Source organism: Anas platyrhynchos, chromosome 18, assembly GCF_047663525.1.
Source record: "Anas platyrhynchos isolate ZD024472 breed Pekin duck chromosome 18, IASCAAS_PekinDuck_T2T, whole genome shotgun sequence".
NCBI lineage: Eukaryota > Metazoa > Chordata > Aves > Anseriformes > Anatidae > Anas > Anas platyrhynchos.
In genome coordinates, this window is record NC_092604.1 from 13682501 (window position 1) to 13700000 (window position 17500).

General features: G+C 51.4%; 1 protein-coding gene across 5 annotated transcripts in view; it reads left to right on the forward strand.

Moving 5' to 3' along the window:
• PBX3 (PBX homeobox 3) overlaps nt 1-17500 on the forward strand; it is a 111927-nt gene that overhangs the window by 86274 nt on the left and 8153 nt on the right. For all 5 annotated transcript variants that reach the window (XM_072025372.1, XM_072025373.1, XM_072025371.1 and 2 more), the window contains 4 exons: nt 2404-2645; nt 7441-7631; nt 9542-9677; nt 16220-16385. In XM_072025372.1, coding sequence (XP_071881473.1) covers nt 2404-2645; nt 7441-7631; nt 9542-9677; nt 16220-16385 — 735 coding nt within the window. The remainder of the gene's footprint in view (nt 1-2403; nt 2646-7440; nt 7632-9541; nt 9678-16219; nt 16386-17500) is intronic.

Consider the following 17500-nt stretch of genomic DNA (forward strand, 5'->3'; position numbering starts at 1 on the left):
GGTTTTGAATATTAATTTAAGTCTGGATGGATAGTGTCATTTTGGACAAAGCCCTGTAATCCTTGGCCTGTACTCAGGAGAAAATGATGCTGAAATCACAGCAATTGTACCAAATTACTGCACTGCAGATTTTGGCCCGCCGTCTCGCAGCATCGGGGGAGATGAGCGGGACTGGTGCTGTGATACTGGAAGGGTGCATAAATTTCATAGCAGAAATGCAGCTGGCGAAAACCAGCTGGAATAGAGCACAGGAAGCACAGGCGGAGAAACAGTCCAGAAGCAAAAAGAAGAAATAACAGTAGAAATCTTCCGCAAGAAGGGGCTGCGAGCTAGAGTGGATTAAAACCAGAACGCTGTTAACCATATGACCGGACCAGAAAAGCAGTAAGATAAACAGGAGGCATGCCTCACCGACACGGAGCAGGAATAGCAGCCCCCACGAGCTGGAACGCCTTGGGTTTCTGCCTTGGCTGTGCAAGAGCACGGCAGCAAGCAGGGAAATGTGGGGTGCAAGGGCCGGGGCGGTGCTGGTGCAGCCCTGCCCGCTGGGAGCTGGGGCTGGGGGCTCCCGACCTTGGCTGGCCACCACGGGGCCGCGGTGCCGGGCATCGCCCTCCCTCCGCACGCACGGAGCAGCACGGGTGGCCGTGGCCGTGGCCGTGGCCGTGGCCGTGGCCTTCCCAGTGCTTGCACCCAGGGGCGCGCTGTGGCCACGCACTCTATTTGCAAACCCCGTGACCCTCGGAGTGGGCAGCAGAAATAAGTTAAAGCGACGAGGAGACATTTTTATTATTCCCATGAAATTATATGGAATTATAGTGTTAAATGAAGGTGACGGGTTTAAAATGTGTATTTTAGAGCAAAGTTAATGCTGTGCTCTCTTGAGTCAGGGGGGCTGGCCAGCCAGGGGTCACTGCACACTGTGCAGAGCGTTTTGGGCACCACGGAGCAGTCTGCATGGGAGCGGCCGCTGGTCCCGCACAGCAACCAGCAGCGCAGTGCTCAGCTGCGTGTGGCTGCTGCGGGTGCTGCTGCCACGTCTGGCGCTGCCTGCTCGGAGCCTGCACCGCTGTGAGCAGCAAAGACGGGCACAGGTGCCCTGCGAGCGTGCTGGGGGCAGCGGCACACCCCCGGGACCTGCAGCAGCCAGCATGCCCATGCCTGCTCTTACACAGATGTAAAGAGGTTAATTGGGCTGGGATGTACATGGCTGCATTACATCTTTAATGGAAATGTTGTTTCAAGAAGCCACGGCTCTAGTGATTTTTATACGACTGTAATTATTTTTAAACTTTGTTTTCGGCATTGTTGATAACAGCTTGGCACCGTGCCCGTGTACCCTGATTAAACTTACAAATTGTCAGCCTTGATCTATAGGATGCAGGAGAGATTGCTGACTGAGCATCACTTTGGAAATTCTGGATTTAAAACAGAAATTAGATTTAAAATATTGTTCCCAACGAGTGCAAGAGCACCAGCAATGCTAACCACCCTGCATATCCCAGCACCACGATAGCAACTGAATTCCTGCACGGCGAGGGGCGGCTCAGCCCCGTGGTGTGTGTGCCCAGTGCCTGGGCCGGTCCTGCGCCTGCTGCTGCCTCCTTGCCTTGCTCCCCATGGCAGTCCTTTGTGAGCCATCGCCTGGATTCTGTCTCAGCCATTTCCCCTTCCCTACATGAGATCGCAGCACAGGGCACCTGTGTGGAGCCAGAGGCTCCTGGCACACGTAGGGGCGGTTGCATCCACGCGCCTGGTGGCAGTGGGAGCTTTGCCCGGAGCCTGCTGTAGCTCAGGGGCGAGCGGCAGCGTTTCGTCCCAGCACTTAAGGCCGATGCCTGGACCTTGTAGGAAGAATCCAATGGTGCAAGTCTCAGTCAGAATAATGTAGTGCTTGGACCCATTTGGAAGGAAATGAGAAGCAAATCAATTATTTCCAAATAAATAATGCACTTACTTTTACCACGTGGTCTTGCGTCAAAGTGATATAATGTGTAGGGATAATGCCAGCCTCGTGTAGGTTTAGATATGTCTTGGAAAACAACCGGAAGGCACACGTATCTGTACTCATGTGAATATTCTTTTAATACGTACAATGAAGTGTTTACAAATTCTGCAGGGTCCTTTAAAAGCTGGAGGAAGACATTCTTGCTCTTTATGGGAAGCGATGGGGATCTGTGGGATGGCTGGGAGCCCACAGAGTCTGTCTGCCCGAGTGTCACGGGCGTTCCTGGGAGGACAGGGCTGCCTGGGTGCCGCAGGGCACGGCAGGGTGGAGGACGGCCAGGGCAGGTCCGACCCTGCAGGGCTGCAGGGCCACGGCACCTCGTGTGAGCGGGCAGAGCCTGGCAGATGCAAGAAATACTGACTGTATTTTCTCTTGTTCTCTCTTTTCTGCCCAAGGTTTGAGCATCCGAGGAGCCCAGGAGGAAGACCCTCCCGATCCCCAGCTAATGAGACTAGACAATATGCTTCTGGCAGAAGGAGTCTCAGGTCCGGAGAAAGGTGGGGGATCGGCAGCAGCAGCTGCAGCCGCAGCAGCCTCTGGAGGGTCTTCAGATAACTCTATTGAACACTCAGATTACAGAGCCAAATTGACCCAGATCAGACAAATCTATCACACAGAGCTGGAGAAATATGAACAGGTCAGACATCAGCCTCTCAGTTGTACGTGTACCTGCTGCTGCTCTCGCACTTCTTACCGCCAGCACCCGCCGCCCGGGCTCCATCAGCGCGCCCCGCGGCCCTGCAGGGCTGGGCACCCACCGGGTCCCTGGGGCCACACACTGGAGTTTGCTGGGCGCAGGGCTCGTGTCTCGCATGCCTGAGTGTCTTCTGTTGTCTGTAACCACACAAAAGCAACACCTGAGCTGGTGCTCCTGCTGTTGGAGCCAGCCCTGGGTGGGACAGAGCTGGAGAGCTCCCGGTACTCGGTGCCACTCAGGAGCCCACTTGGGACACGCTGCGAGCGCTTGTGGGCTGGGGCCACATGGGCACCTGTGGCGAGCAGGCACGAGGAGGCAGAGGCGTGGGGCTGGGCTGGGGGGGCTGCACTCGGGCTGAGCTTTGGGAGCTGCCCCGCTGGGAAGGGGACAGGGAGGTCCTGGAGACACCCTCCTGGGCTGGCGCCAGCCCTCAGTGCCTCTGCCTGCATCAGAAGCGCTGCAGAGCGCCGTGGTAAGAAGCTCGAGGCTGGGTCTCAGCGACCCGCCACGTGTGCTGCTCGGGGGGCTCAGGGGGCCGTGAGGCATGCTGCCTGCTGCTCGGCCCAGCGGTGCTGCTGCTGTGGGCACGGCCAAGCACCCCCAGGGGCGGGGACACCCTCCGCTCACCTCCTTTCAGTGAACATCCACATGGGAGCACAGGGGGAGGGAAGAACCGTGTGAGACCCCCAGCCCTTGCAAGCCTCAAGCAGTGTCTTTGTTTTGCTCTCCCGGAGGTGTCCTAATAAAGCTCACAAGCCCTGAGCCTAATCAGCTCAGCAAAACCTCATCAGCTGGTGGTTTCCCAAGCTGAGCGCGGGGAAGTCCTGCACTTGCCCCCAGCCCATCATGGCAAAGCATCGGTGTGAACAGACCAAAACCACAAAAGAGATGTGGAGGCAGTGATGAAACCACTCGAAGCCGTGAGGGCAGAGCACCGTGCGCCGTGCCGCCCGCGCTCCCTCCCCACTGTGCCGCGGCTGTGTCCTGCAGGGCTGGGCTGCCTTGCCAGTGGGGCCCTTTATTTTCAGTTTCCTGTTTTTTTTTCTGGTGAATACCCTCTGAAAGGTCCCTGTCTGCTTGGCTCTGTGTTTTTATGCTGTTGGGAACAAAGGCCTGGTCTCTGAGAGGCAGCAGTGCTGCAGCAGCTGTGAGGGGGGGGCGCGGGGAGGGGTCCTCCTGACCTCCTGCCCTGGGCACCAGCGGGACGAGGCTCGGGCAGCGCGCTCCTTGGCTCTGGTGGCTCTGCCTGCTCTGTAGCTGCCTCCTTCTCCCTGCTGTTTGAGGGGTGCAGGGCCTTTGTGCAAATGTTTTCTCCTTCGAGTGACCTCCACTCTTCCTGCAAGGCCACCAAACGTCCCGTGAGGGCCTTTGAGCTCTCCTGGCGCAGTGGTGCCCCAGCGTGCCCAGCCTGTAGTGCCTACCTGGGGGTGGCCACCAGGTTGATGGGCACTGTCCAGCAGGAGCGTGGCCTTTCAAAGCACAGGGACACCAGCTGGAGATAGAACTGGGGCCAAAGCAAATGCAGGTCGGTGCTTACAGCCGTTTGCTGGCAAGTGTCCTCTGACTCTAACAAGTTTAATGATGTGGGGGAACCGCGAGCATTTTTAGCCCTGTAGCTCCATTTACAAAGGTTTCAGCTGAAATGTCACAGCCATCCGTCCACACCACAGGAAACTTTGGAGGATGCTCAGATGCTGCAAGGAGACAGAGAGCGAGGTGGAGTTGTTCTGAAACATGTACGCTTCCCCCTGTTGATCCTGACACCCAGCAATGTCTGCTCTACAGAAATATGATAATTTCCCCAGCCTTGCAGCAAACTGTCTCCTACCAGCTTGTCTCCAAACAGCGCCTGTCTCAGCAGCTGAGAGGCAGCCGGGACTCTGCATCCCTGCCTCCATCGCCTCCCGACGTGGGGCTGTCGTCCCGCAGGCGGCAGGGCAGGGGCCGGGGTGCCCAGCGCAGCCCTGCAGCCCAGCAGGGGCAGCTCCTGGCCTCGCCCGTGTGCCTCGCGCCCCGCCGCAGCCGGCAGCAGACGCCGGAGTGTCTTTCCGAAGACGCTTTCCAGACGGAGTTTGATCCTGACATTTGTTGCCAGTTAGGGGAATGCTCTCGGAGAAAAAAAAAAAAAAAAGAAAGGAAAGGAAAGTGTGTCACGCCATCACACAACTCTCCCCTCGCCGTGTGCCAGGAGAAATGGTCGTACACAGGCAGCTCTCTCCATAATTTACAGCTACTATAATAGAGATGACATATTGAAAGCTATCTTCTATAATTACACTGAAATACATTTTTTGCTGTAGGCAAAAGTACTGTAAGGGTCCCAGGCCTCCCGGAGCAGCTGGGAACCTGCTTTCTGAGTTCACAGATGTCTTCTGGATTCACCCCAAACTGGGGTGAAGTGTGGCTCTTCGGAAGACGCCACCAACCCTCAGAGCGCTGTGGCACTGTGCGGCTGGGGACTGTTTTGGGCCATTTCCTCTCTTTTCCTTGCATTTGTCTGAGGAGTCTTGATTAAGCATTAAGGCTAGCAGAAGCATCCTCCGCTCCTACAAGGTTTCTGAGCAGGTTAACAAGGCCATCACTTATAACCTGACATTATTAATAATGTCTCAGGCACCAAGCAGAGGCCTGAAAAATAGTACTGAAAAAGGGATCAAGTAGCTCGGACGCTATAAATAAACAAGAGAAAACAAGACAAAGCAGTGGTGTCTTCTGAGCTTACTTCCACTCTGCTGGGCTGCAGTAACTCCACGGACGGGAGATACCGGGGAAATAAATTAAAAGCAGGCCCTTTAAATAGCTGTAGCCAAACTAGGTATTATCAAGCATTTCAAGGAAACTCAGGGAAAGATTTTTGCTTCTTGAAATTAAGAAACTCACTTTAGCTTTGAAACATACAATTTTTGATATATTTGTGGTGAAATATTTTTCACGGAACAGAAGTACCTGAAATTATTTTTCAATAAGAGTTACCATTTTAACAGGACTTTAGGAATGAACTCCCCAGGTCTGCACAGGTCTCACCGCATGGCGAGAGGCCGGCGGCCGGCAGGGATGGGCGCTCTGCGGCTCTTTCGGGAGCCTGGAATGGCAAAACAGAAGGGAGGAAAACTGTGCAAATGGCAAACGAGGATTAGGCAGGTCAAATTCCTTGCCCTGAAGCTCAGACTGTGGTGGGCAGCTGCCGGGAGGAGCCCGTGGGCCTGCAGTGCCTGGTGCCAGCCGCCTGCAGCAGCACGCGTGGGGCACCCTGCTCCGCGCCTCGGCCGAGCGCTGCTCCACGCGGTGCGGCGGGGATGTAAATTACCCTGTAATTTACTTTCAGTAGTGTAAAGAAAAAAAAAAATCACTTTGCCTGAAGTGTATGCATCTTTCTTAAGGGTGTACCCAGATTTTAATTATCTAAATGTAAATACTTAACGAATTTTACTTAGAGTAATGAGCTAAAGTGCACACTACATAAATGAGATGTTCTAATTAATCATGTATGAACTACTGGTTTAAAGAAAAGCTATGTGAATTCTGTGAATGTTGGGCTATTGCCAAATTGCTAATCAGCATTTGCATTCATAGATGGCTTCACTTAATAAGTTGTGAGACGTTCAGCAAATGTTATAGGAAATTATGAGTTTTTAGATGCATAAACTTTTCACTTTTAACTCTTTCCCTCACATAATCTGTTGAAATACGGGAAAATCACTGAAAACGTAGTTGCAAGACAAATTGTAGTGATATTTTCAACCCTGGCTTTAGAAGAAAGAGGGGAGCTGGAGTCAAACAGCAACTTAACATACATGGTCTGAGCAAGACACTGGTACTGCTTCCCCTGCGTGATTTAGAGGCTGCCGAGCATCGTGCTCGTAGCCCGTTCGTCAGATGCACGAAATCCTCTGGCCTTATTAGGAAGCGATTCCAGCTCTGCAGTGCGTGAGGAGGGCTGGCTGCTGGTGCAACCAACGTGTGCGCCTGCCGGGACCCTCAGCCCCTGCCCACCGCTCCTGGTGAGCTCTGCATGCCGTGAGCCCGCTGCAGCGGCACGGCGCCGAGCCCCCTCCTGCCGCCAGGACAGGCAGGTCCCTGCCCCAGCCGTGCTCCAGCACCGTGCTGGGGAGGGAGCCTTGTGGCTGTGCCGCCGCTCTCCCAAGCAGACAGCAGGCCCGGGTTTTGTTTTTGAAAGAGATAAAGGAGACATAAATCAGCATAGTTTGTGGCAGCTTGCAGCCTGCGTGGGGGGAAGCCAGGATGCCAGCGTGACAGCCACTTGGTCATGCAGAGGCTCGGAGCAGGCAAAGCCTGCTGATGATGCAGCCTGCAGAAGTTTATATCATCGTGTCCTTTCGCCTGCACGCTCTGGGCCTGGTAATTGATGGCTGCTGATGCTGCCCTCCCCACCGCCCCGGCAGCGCTGCATGGCCAGGCTGCCGCACGGCCTGGCTGTGACGTTGCCTGTGGAGGGGACCTGCACAAGGCACCTCGGACAGGTTTCATTCCCCAAACCTGCTGCAAGGAGTTAAAATCTTATGTGCTGCTTGTCTGGGGGTCAGCCCACCTCTTTCAAGTGCATCCGGTATGTGGAGCTCAGCTACTGGATGTGTGCGATGTGCTCCTGTGGCCACGCGCAGGGATGGGGCAGCGTGGGGATCCCCCACCACTGCTGGCACCCTGGGGTCAGATGCCAGCTTGTGGCATTTTGGGATGACACAAAGCAATTTCTGAACTTCTCCTTCCTTTGCAGGCATGTAATGAGTTTACCACACATGTGATGAACCTTCTCAGAGAACAGAGTCGGACACGTCCCATTTCTCCCAAGGAGATTGAAAGGATGGTGGGCATCATTCATCGAAAATTCAGCTCCATCCAGATGCAGCTCAAACAAAGTACTTGTGAAGCTGTCATGATTTTAAGGTCAAGGTTCCTTGATGCCAGGTAAGGCTGAGATGAGTACCCCATGCTCTTGCTGGGACAGAGCAGCCCAGTGGAAGCCTGGTGCTCCTGGGAGCTGTGCCTGCACACAGGGCAGGCTGCTGTTCAGAGAGCCTTCGTAAACATCAGCATTTTTGAACACATTTTAGTGCAAGGATTAGGTTTGTTTACCCTGTGCTTGTTTATTTACCCTGCTCATGTAGGAGTCACACAGGGTTTGTGCAGAGGGCTGTTTTGTCACCCCAGCAGTTATTTAAGTGGCTGCAGGTACCAACATCTCACAGCATAAGGCTGGAACTGGCCCCATAACGAAGAGCCCAGTTATCTGGGAGGGACGCGCCACAGGCTGAGGCTGACTGGGTTAGCAGCTGCCTGTGCCTGAGGTAAGAAAGGCGACGATGCTTTCCAAAAGCCAGATTTGCTGGCCCTTCTCCCAACAAGCTGTCGCTCGGCTAGGGGAAGGGAGGAGGCAGCACCTCCTGAACCAGCAACAGCCACCACATGCGTCCCTTGCAAAGCTGCTGGAGCTCAGCACTGCTGTCCGCAGCAGCTGGAGCACACTGCTCTTCCTGGGCCGTGAGGAGACGGGCAGGCAGGGATTGAGAAGAGCTTTACAGACACAGCCAAATTTGCTGAGTAGCCCCAAGGTGGGATGTCAGCCCCCAGCACTATCCCTTTCCCAGGGTGCTGGCAGCTGGCCGGGCCCGGCAGTGCAGGGAGAGCCCAAGCAGAGGGCGAAGGAGCCTCAGGCGCCACGCAGAGCCTGCCTGTAGCAGCTAGCTCCTGCTTCACACCTGAAAGCTGTGAGGAGCTAAACAAGAGCAAAATAATTTTATTAACAAGGAGGTCACTGGCAGGTGTGGCAAATTAGGGTAATTACAAACAGTTGGAGGAAATGTCTATGGAGAGCTCCAGTAACTGCAAAAGGTAAAGCTTGCAGATGCACATTTTAAAGTGATTTCTTTAAAAAGGAGGAAGGTAAATAAGGCAAAATGAGCGGAAGCACAGTAATGAGATAAACGCAGCTCTAGGGAGAGTCTGCCTGCTCCAGGATACAGCGTCGTTAGCAGCATCGTGATACTCCTGGAAGAGAGCGCTGGGGATTGCCGCTCGGCTGCCTGCTGGCCCGAGGCGCCGGCAGTTTGATTGCAACCAGCCCGGAGGGGAAGGGAGCTCTGAAGGAAATGTTTAACCGGTGCCTTCGTGAGGATGCTCTCAGGGAGGCAGGCAGCCGATGTCAGCTGGGGGGAAGGCAGCTGTGGCCGTGCAGGTGCTGCTGCTGTGGCCTGTGTGGAGGGGAGGTGGCACGAGGTGTGCCTGTGGCGCTGAGGCGGCCTTGGGGTGTGCAGGCCGCGCCTCAGTGGCCCTTGGTGCCGTGTCCTGTGCATGGCCATGGAGTGAGCATGGCTGGGCCCCGGGAAGCCAATTAGCTCAATGAGTGCTAGATAAAGATGTGGCATGAAGGGGGTGCTGCTGTGCTCACCCCAACAGCCCTTTGCATGAGCCCCGGCTGACCTGCCAGCGAAGGGGAAGAGCTTGGTCACACTGCTATCGGCAAAGGGAGGTTCAGCAGTGCTGAGGGTGGTGGCACTGGTGGCTCCATGCCCTTCCTCAGCTCATCTCTACCCTGACTCCTGCTGCTGGCTCCAGCCTGCTGCAGGCGGGTGGCATCAGCGCACCATCGGGGTGAAGGCCCCTCTGGAGGCTGGGGGAGTTTGGAGGCAGCGCCCGGACCCTGCCAGGGCCCAACCCCACAGACGGGTGCTGCAGCTCCTTGGCATGGAGCCCACAGGGCCGGGCAGCTGCCGAGGGGGCTGCGTGCTGTGGGTGGGCAACGGGGGCTGCTCCCACCCCGCGGCCCAGCTGGAGCTCTGCACGTCTGGAACAGCTGTGGTTTTCTTGTCTCTTTTCAGGCGGAAAAGGCGCAACTTCAGTAAACAAGCCACAGAAATCTTGAATGAGTATTTTTACTCCCACCTCAGTAACCCTTACCCCAGTGAAGAAGCCAAAGAAGAGCTGGCAAAGAAATGCAGCATCACAGTATCGCAGGTAGGCAGCAGGTGGGAGCGCAGCCTCCTTCCTCCACCTCTACCTTGGCAAAGGGTGGGCTTCGACGGGGACCTGTGAGGTACGGAAGGTCCCTGCCCCAAGCGCCTTCCTGGTCCCTTTGAATTTATGTTATTGACCAGGAGTGGATGTGAATTTCAGCAGGGAATGGGGCATGGCTGAGCTGTGCGGGGAACGCAGCGTGACTGCGGGCAGCTGGGGCTGGTCTGGGGTAAGCGAGTGTGTGTGCAGTGAGGAAAGTAGGAATAAGAAGAGGTAACGTTAGCATCCTAGTCTACGTCAGACTTCTCTGTACAGTCAGAGCTATGCCTAGTTGAGACTTATCATCTGTTACAGATTCATTACAATTTAACATTATTTTGGGGAAAGCCAGTTTATTGACAAACATATAATCTATCTCTATAGATCCGAATTTCTTTGATTGGTTGAAGTCATTTCTCCAAGCCAGGCAGGAATGCAACCTCTCGATATTACTGAAGTGATGTGAGTGGTTTCTTTGTAGCAAAAATGAATGATGAAGACTGACTTCATTTTATCATATAAAGCAGATGTTACTGTAAAGTTAATGCAAGAAAAATAGTATCCCCTTGATGAGAAGGGCACGCTTTTGTTATCTGCAGCTGTTTGTGTGTAGACCAAAATACACGTACAGCTCTAGAGTGGTTCCTCACGGTGGTGTTCAGGCTGATGACAGCTCCATCAAGTGTTCTTTCACCGTTTCCTTCACCAGCTTAAAAAGCAAAATAACATCATTCATTTCTTGTGGCCTGTGTGTTTGACAGGAAGCCAAAATAATCCCACAGCAGATCTGGCTCATACATATGCCCTGTGAGGGAAAGTTTGCATTTGGGTGGCAGAGAAGTTCACCAGCAGTGTCCTCTTCTCCAGCTGCCCTGTGGCGGGGCTGGCATGCCATCTCCTCCCTGCTCTGCTTATCAATATTTCAGGTCCTTTAGAGGAACAATGCCTGCGGCGAGTATGTTAACTATTAATGATTGCAGGCTTCAGTATTGGCATTATTAGCAATGCAACCTTTAGCTTTATAATTAAGACCTGAGTTGAGATTTACTTTATAGGTCTCCATTGAATCCATGAAAAATTCAGGCGCTTCTATTGAAGACTTCCAAATGAAACCTTCTGTGAGAAAGGCCACCCAGATCCCCAAAATCTGTTCTTAATTAAAACTTTGAAAGTGCCATCAGAAGTACAAACCCAGGCACAAAGCCATCCTATGCCATGAAAAAAGCTGGTGGAGTCGTGTGTGTGCCTTGCTTGCTCCACAGCTCGCAGCACGTCCCGTGCTCCTGATGGGTGGGAAGCGCGTGTGCCAGGTGCAGGTAAGAGGAGGAGGCTGGGGCAGTTTTTCCCAGTCCACTTACCAGTGGCTGTGGTGAGAAGCAGGACTCTTGGTTTTCGTGGATAATGCTCACAGTGAGAAGGAAGCAAATGTTGCTCCAGTGAGCCCGCTGCGCGGGCAGGGCACAGTGTCTGAGCTGCCCCGCTTGGTGTGGCACAGCAGGGTCTCCTCTGGGGACACAGCGCCGAGCTCACTCTCTCTCAGGTTGCTCCTTTGTCACTGCCAGATCCTGTGAGTGACTGCAGCCCAGCAGATACAGGGGCAGCTGCAGCAGCTGCCGGGCACCTCTCCCAGCCCGCAGGTACCACTGCGGCTCTCACGGATGCCTGGAGCCAGCCAAACAGCTGTGGATACCTGGGCAGCCTGCTGCACAGCCCGGTGTCTTGTTGCTGGTTTCTGTCGTCTTGGCACGGGATAACTTATTGAAATTCCTCCAGTAAATGGTGTTTGAAAAATCCTCCCACAAGAGCCAAGGCAGCTTGCGGCAGAGTTAGGAGGGCCAACACAATTGACACCAAGTTGGAGAACCCCGAAGTTCTTCAGCTCCACTGGCAAAGTGTAACCAGGGAAAAACACCATGGTGGAGAGCACAGTAGACCTGCTGAGGAGGCATTTTGTGTCCAGCCAGGGGATGGATAGCTGTGCCTGGCAGAGGAAGAGTTAGTGATCCTGAAGAGTAGGCAGGTAAAAAGCTAGAGCATTCAAGGCTGAAGAAGCTGAAGGTCATGGGATGGAACACTTAAGCAATCAGTTACGGATTCTCCTAATGCTAATAGATATGATTTATTTTTTAATTGGTTGTTTGATAAGATTTAATGTATATATTATAGAATGAAATAAAAGGCAGGCAGATGGTCCAAAAGTGTAGCAGCAGCAGTCAGCCTGTGACATGAATATAGGTTTGTCTCTTTACTATTTGATGAGTGTGAATTAGTTGTTTCTTGAATCCATTAGGAAGGCTGTGTGAGTGGTGGGAGTGGCTGCGTTGCCTCTTCTGTACCGCTCTGTACCAGCCTGGGCTCTGAAGAGTGACATTTAGCAACCTAGGAGCAAGGGCAGCATTAACCACAGAGCCCTGGCATCATCTGCAGGAGGTGCAGGTTAGGGGCTGTGGTGGGAGCCTCAGTATGGCAAAAGTTGTATAAATGCTCCAGATGATGGGGAAGCCAGAAAACCAGGCAATGTGTCCTCTAATAGGGGAGGAGCACGCGTGCGAGAGAGGGAGTGCTTCCGATCAGTTGGTTGCTTGAGTTCCTGATAGATCTGCTGTCACAGCTAGAAAATGTGAGTACTATGGCTATCCTATTCTTTGAGTTTCAAAGGCATTTCCAAAGGCCGTATGGCAGGACTGCAGGAATAGTTGATATTTACTAGGTTGAACTGGGCTGAAGTTGTCTTCCTTTGTACTGAAAAATGTATATATTTTTGAGGCTGTCTAGCAGAAAAGCTCTGAGCGTGCACTGTAAAATAGCACAGTGCATGCTGCACTAGTGCTTGGCAGCCAAAGTCAGAGGATGTAATCCAGAAATCAGGGGTAAATTGAGCAGTCATTTAAAATACTGGCAGGAGTAGCATCGCCTGGGATAAGCAATGGCATCCAAGCGAGTGACTGAGCTACACCTTGCACAGGGCTTTTATGAAAATCTCCAAGTGTATGCATTGCAGCTCGGACCAGGAGTCCCTTAGCCACTGCCTTGCCTGGCACCATGCCTTAGCCACCGCCCTGGCCTCGAAGGCCCTGGAGGTGTGAAGAGCTGGGAAATGGGGTGGGGGTGGGAAGAGTTAATGGATGGCTTTCCAGACTCCTGGAGGTTTCGGTTCATGTTTGATGAAGAGGCTTTGTCCTTTTTCTGGCTGAGCTGGGCTTTCCGCGTAGCCTCTCCTAACTGATCCAGGGTATTTCTTTCTTGTACTGTCAGTGTCTTGGAAATGCTAGGGGCAGATTCATGGCAGAACATTTTCTCCCTCAAACACTTAATTAGCGAGTATTTTGGGTCATCCTCCCCCCAGATTGAGCAGCTGACTGGAAATCTTGCTGCCAAGGCACTTTATTGAGCTACAAAAAATTGTCTCCCAGAATCATTTAGTTACAGATGGGAGATAGATGGTTTTAGTTTTGATATCCGTGTTTAAAATTATATGTAGAGAAGGTTTTTCAAGAAAAGCATAAAGACAAACTATTTATTAAGATGAACGCCTCATACAATTTCATTTTTAAGAGTACGGGAAAAAGTAATTCTGGCGAAAAAATGTCCTTAACAGAACATCGTTGGCTGTAATTTAGAACTACCCGATCAGCACGTGTTCACCGGAGATAAACTGTGTCATCTGTTCTCTCCCCACCATGGCTGCGAGGCTGATGTTTTATACTTTTGCAGATGAGTCTCTTTCAGGGTGTCATGAACAACTATCAGTCTATCATATGGGCTGTAGAAAGGGCACAGTCATTGCTGAAAGCGTGTCACTGGATTACAGCAATAAAATTTTTCACTGCTTCAAACAAAATAAGAACGTGCTTGACAAGAGAATATATTTATATTTATTTTTTTTAATAAATGTAAAAGCTGGGTTCCAACAGCCCTCCCGGCCCTGCTTCTTCTGAGTTTGTTTTTGTAAGCACATTGACAGGGAGAGCTACAGATTTATGAGCTCTTACCCTTGACTTCATTGGGAAGCAAGAAAAAAAAAGATGCAAGCTTAAATAGTTTCTAGAGGTAAAATTGTTAGCTTTAGAACATGTACCATAATTGTACTATGTTTTTTTTCCTATTTTGTGTCATTTGATTAGGTGCAGAACACAGACAGTGCTACAAACCCTTGAAAACAATGGAAAAATTTCTGTGATCCATAAGTATTTAGCTGACAAATTTCAACAGTGATGCTCTTGCGTGAGGCGGTTCTTTTGCAGAACGGGGACTGATTTATCCCATAAAATCAGCCACTGCAGAGACACAAGGCAGGCCTGTCCCATCCTAAATCCCGCATTAGGCATCTTGACAATTTAAGTAATAATTTATTGTCTTTTTACTTTACATTACAATTAACATGATAAATAAGTGCAACTGCATTGTTTGAAATGTAATATACAATTAAGCCCAATTAATTAATTGGCTTTCAATGATCAAGAGGAGAAATGTTTTTTTTTTTTTTTTTTAATGTGGAGAGTTTGTTTTAATGAAAAATGTGTTGTGAAGCAGCTCACGATGGAGACATCTTTCATGTTTCGGGTGAGCACGAGGCAGGGCGAGCAGGCAGGGCGCTGCGGCTGCCTCGGCTCCCAGCGCTGCCCTCGCAGGCGGCCCGGGGCTGGCTGCGGTGCCAGCTGCAGGGGGTCCAGGGACCCAGCCCAGATCCTGCCCTCTGCTCGAGCTGTGTGCTGGCCCCGTCCCGCTGCCCAGAGCGTGGACACTCCGCTGTGCGTTGCAGGAGCAGCGGGTCCTTTGGTGGGGAGGTGAAGGGTTCCTGAGCGGTGACATCCATACCCGGGGGTGCTGCGGTCACACCAGGAGCTGCAGCAGCCACTGTGCTCTGCCCGCGTGCGGAGTGCGTGCTTTAATCCCAGAAATAGTTCAACATTTCTGGATATTCATTTCAATGTGGTATGCGGGTTAAACATAACGTACGATCGCTGCTCCTCTCATTGCTTCCAATTAAACCTTGCTTGTTAGTTTAACCTCTAGGTAATCCCATCAAACAATTGATGTCAAGGAAACACTGCCCACAGTGGCTCTGGATGAGTGGCCATTAATTTTAATTGCCTTGATATTAAAGATTAAGAAGTATTGGGACTAGCAGAATGGAAACGATCTGATGTCAAGCAAATCCACTCGTTGAGGCTTCCCCAGGCTGCTGGTGATATTAAAATTTTACTGTGAGAATTAAATAAACCTTTATTAGTGATGGCTGTTGTTTGATTGGTCCAGCAGTGTGCATAAACAGAGGGGTCTCGCACACATCCGTGGACAATACAGTTGATGTACAGAGATTTCTCAATTATGAAACTGTTAATAAAGCATAATCTGATTGTCCACAATAATTATTTGCTAGGTTTCATTAATGCATTATTGCTTCTCTGACTGACAAGGTAATATTAAGTGCAATATATAGAATACAGTGGAGTATTATCTAGGGAACAGAATGTATAAGATACATCTCTTGTGTTACAGTTAAAAGCTAAGAGGCTTTGCGTTAATTGCACTAAAACAAAAGCTACAGCTGCCTAACATACAGCAGAGGCAGTCTCCTGTATCGGGGCCGTGCTGGGTGCTGTGAGGTATCACTGAGCTTTAAGGGGTGCTGTGGTGGCTGGGGGGCACTCCGGGGGTGCAGGACGCCAGCTGGGTGTCACTGTGGGCCACGTGTTTGCCGTCCCTTCTAGGTGATTTGGTCCCTTCCTGCAGGCCATGGCTAATTACTGCTCGTGTTGTCACCAGTCCCTTCCCCTCTACCACGGTTTTGTTACAGATCCTTTTTTTTGTCTGTCCAGAGGGTAGCTGCCACCTTTGCAACATTGGCTCTGATTTACCTTTGTTGCAGTGGCTGAAGTTAAACAAAGCTGCTGAGAAACCATTGCAGGAACTTCTCTGAACTGCTCCAGCCATGACCTCTGCATGGGTTAATGGCCAGAGCCCCACCTTGGCTTCAGTACATCTTCAAAGGGGGACGAGAGAGGTTTTTCAGACATTATTGATTTATATTATTCCTTTCATTTTCAGCCGAACAAACATGACTGTAAGTGCAGGCTGCCAAGGTTGTTCTGGCCCAAAAATAAAGAACAATTGCACTCACTGCCCACTCCCTTGCTCAGCCAGCAGGCACCTTGGTCCCCCTCAGCAGCTCTGGGGTCTTGCTCCGATTTCAGTGACAAGTGGCTGATATAAGGGGAGACAATGCTGGGCTAAATGCTACATCAAGCTCCAAGATACCTGTCCTCACCCCTTGGGAAGCAGTTCACCAATGGACAAGCAGAGCCAGATCATACTCGTGTCCATACTAATATTTAACTGGTCCTTAATTACTGCTTTGTTAATCGGGGTGCCCAGCAGTTACCGGCAGGGTGCTGGAGTGCGTTTGTGTGCTGTGCCAAACACAACGCTTTGGAGGGATCGTGCTTTGTCAGGTCAAATGCTTTGTGTCCTTCACTCTGCCCCACCTCTCCCCACTGTAGGTGTCCAACTGGTTTGGAAATAAGAGAATCAGGTACAAGAAGAACATTGGGAAGTTCCAGGAAGAAGCCAACCTCTACGCGGCAAAGACGGCTGTGACTGCAGCGCACGCCGTGGCCGCGGCCGTCCAGAACAACCAGACAAACTCCCCCACCACACCAAACTCTGGTACGTACCCGGCACGTGCGTTAGAGCATCCTGCAGTGAGTTCGGTCGGGCTGAAGACTCTGCAGCCCCCCAGCAGACCTGGCCATGGGAGCAGTGCCGGGTCCGTGCACCCGCGTGGCTCTCACGGCGGTGGTGTCTGCCTCGCTCAGACTTCTGGCAGCTTCTTTGTTTCTGTAGATATTTTAAGCATTTCTCATTCCATGAAAATAACACAAAATAAAGTGAGGCAGAGCTCCAAGTCTGTTTTTGTAGAACTGTTAAATTTATTGTCAAGATAAGAACAAAATGGGGGAATATTTTAGCATGCACTAATTGGAATGTAAACTCTGGCTTGCTTAGGAAGGAGTGTATATTATATATAGAAACCTAAGGACACAACTTTTATTTCAGAGTTGCTGTACCACATGTTCTTTTACAGTATTTAAAAACTGTCTCGCTAGCGCTTTATTGACATTTTGCAAATCTAAACATTATATTATAGAGAGAGTGTCTAACGAGGAAGTCACTTTGGGGGCTCCAGAGGCAAAGGTTTCCACAGAGCACAGATGTGTTCGACACTATTTACAGTGCAGCCTTGCCACAACTTAGTTGTAGACAACTTTTAAAGGATATAAAAATCCATGGGGAAAAAAAACCACACAACTTTAATCGAAGGAAAGATTTCTTTTTTTAAAAAAAAAGTTCCTCCTCTGATGGTAACAAATCAACTAATTAGAAATTACCAGCCATTTCCTTTTGAAGGAGACATTAAACACAGATTCAAAATGAGTTTTTCTCAGAGTGTTTAGTGATAGCATCTCAAGATGAAGCGATCCACGAGAGGAAAGCACTGCACATTAAAGCCTGTTTTCCTGCAAGCTGCTCTTCCAGCGGGGACGACTGACCACGGGTTCTGCTGGGTTTCCCTGACCTCCCGCGCGCTCCGGCTGCGCAGCACAAGTCCCCGTGTGGCGTGGGTGTCCCGCTGGCCCCCAGCTCCCCTCCTGCGGGGTCAGGAGCTTTTTCTCTGTTGTGCACTACCTTTCCTTCTTGTTTCCTTTCTTCTTCTCCTTCCCCTGCCCTGAGGTCTTTGGGGTTATATATTTGTAGCTCTCTGTTATTCAGCTACCTAACTC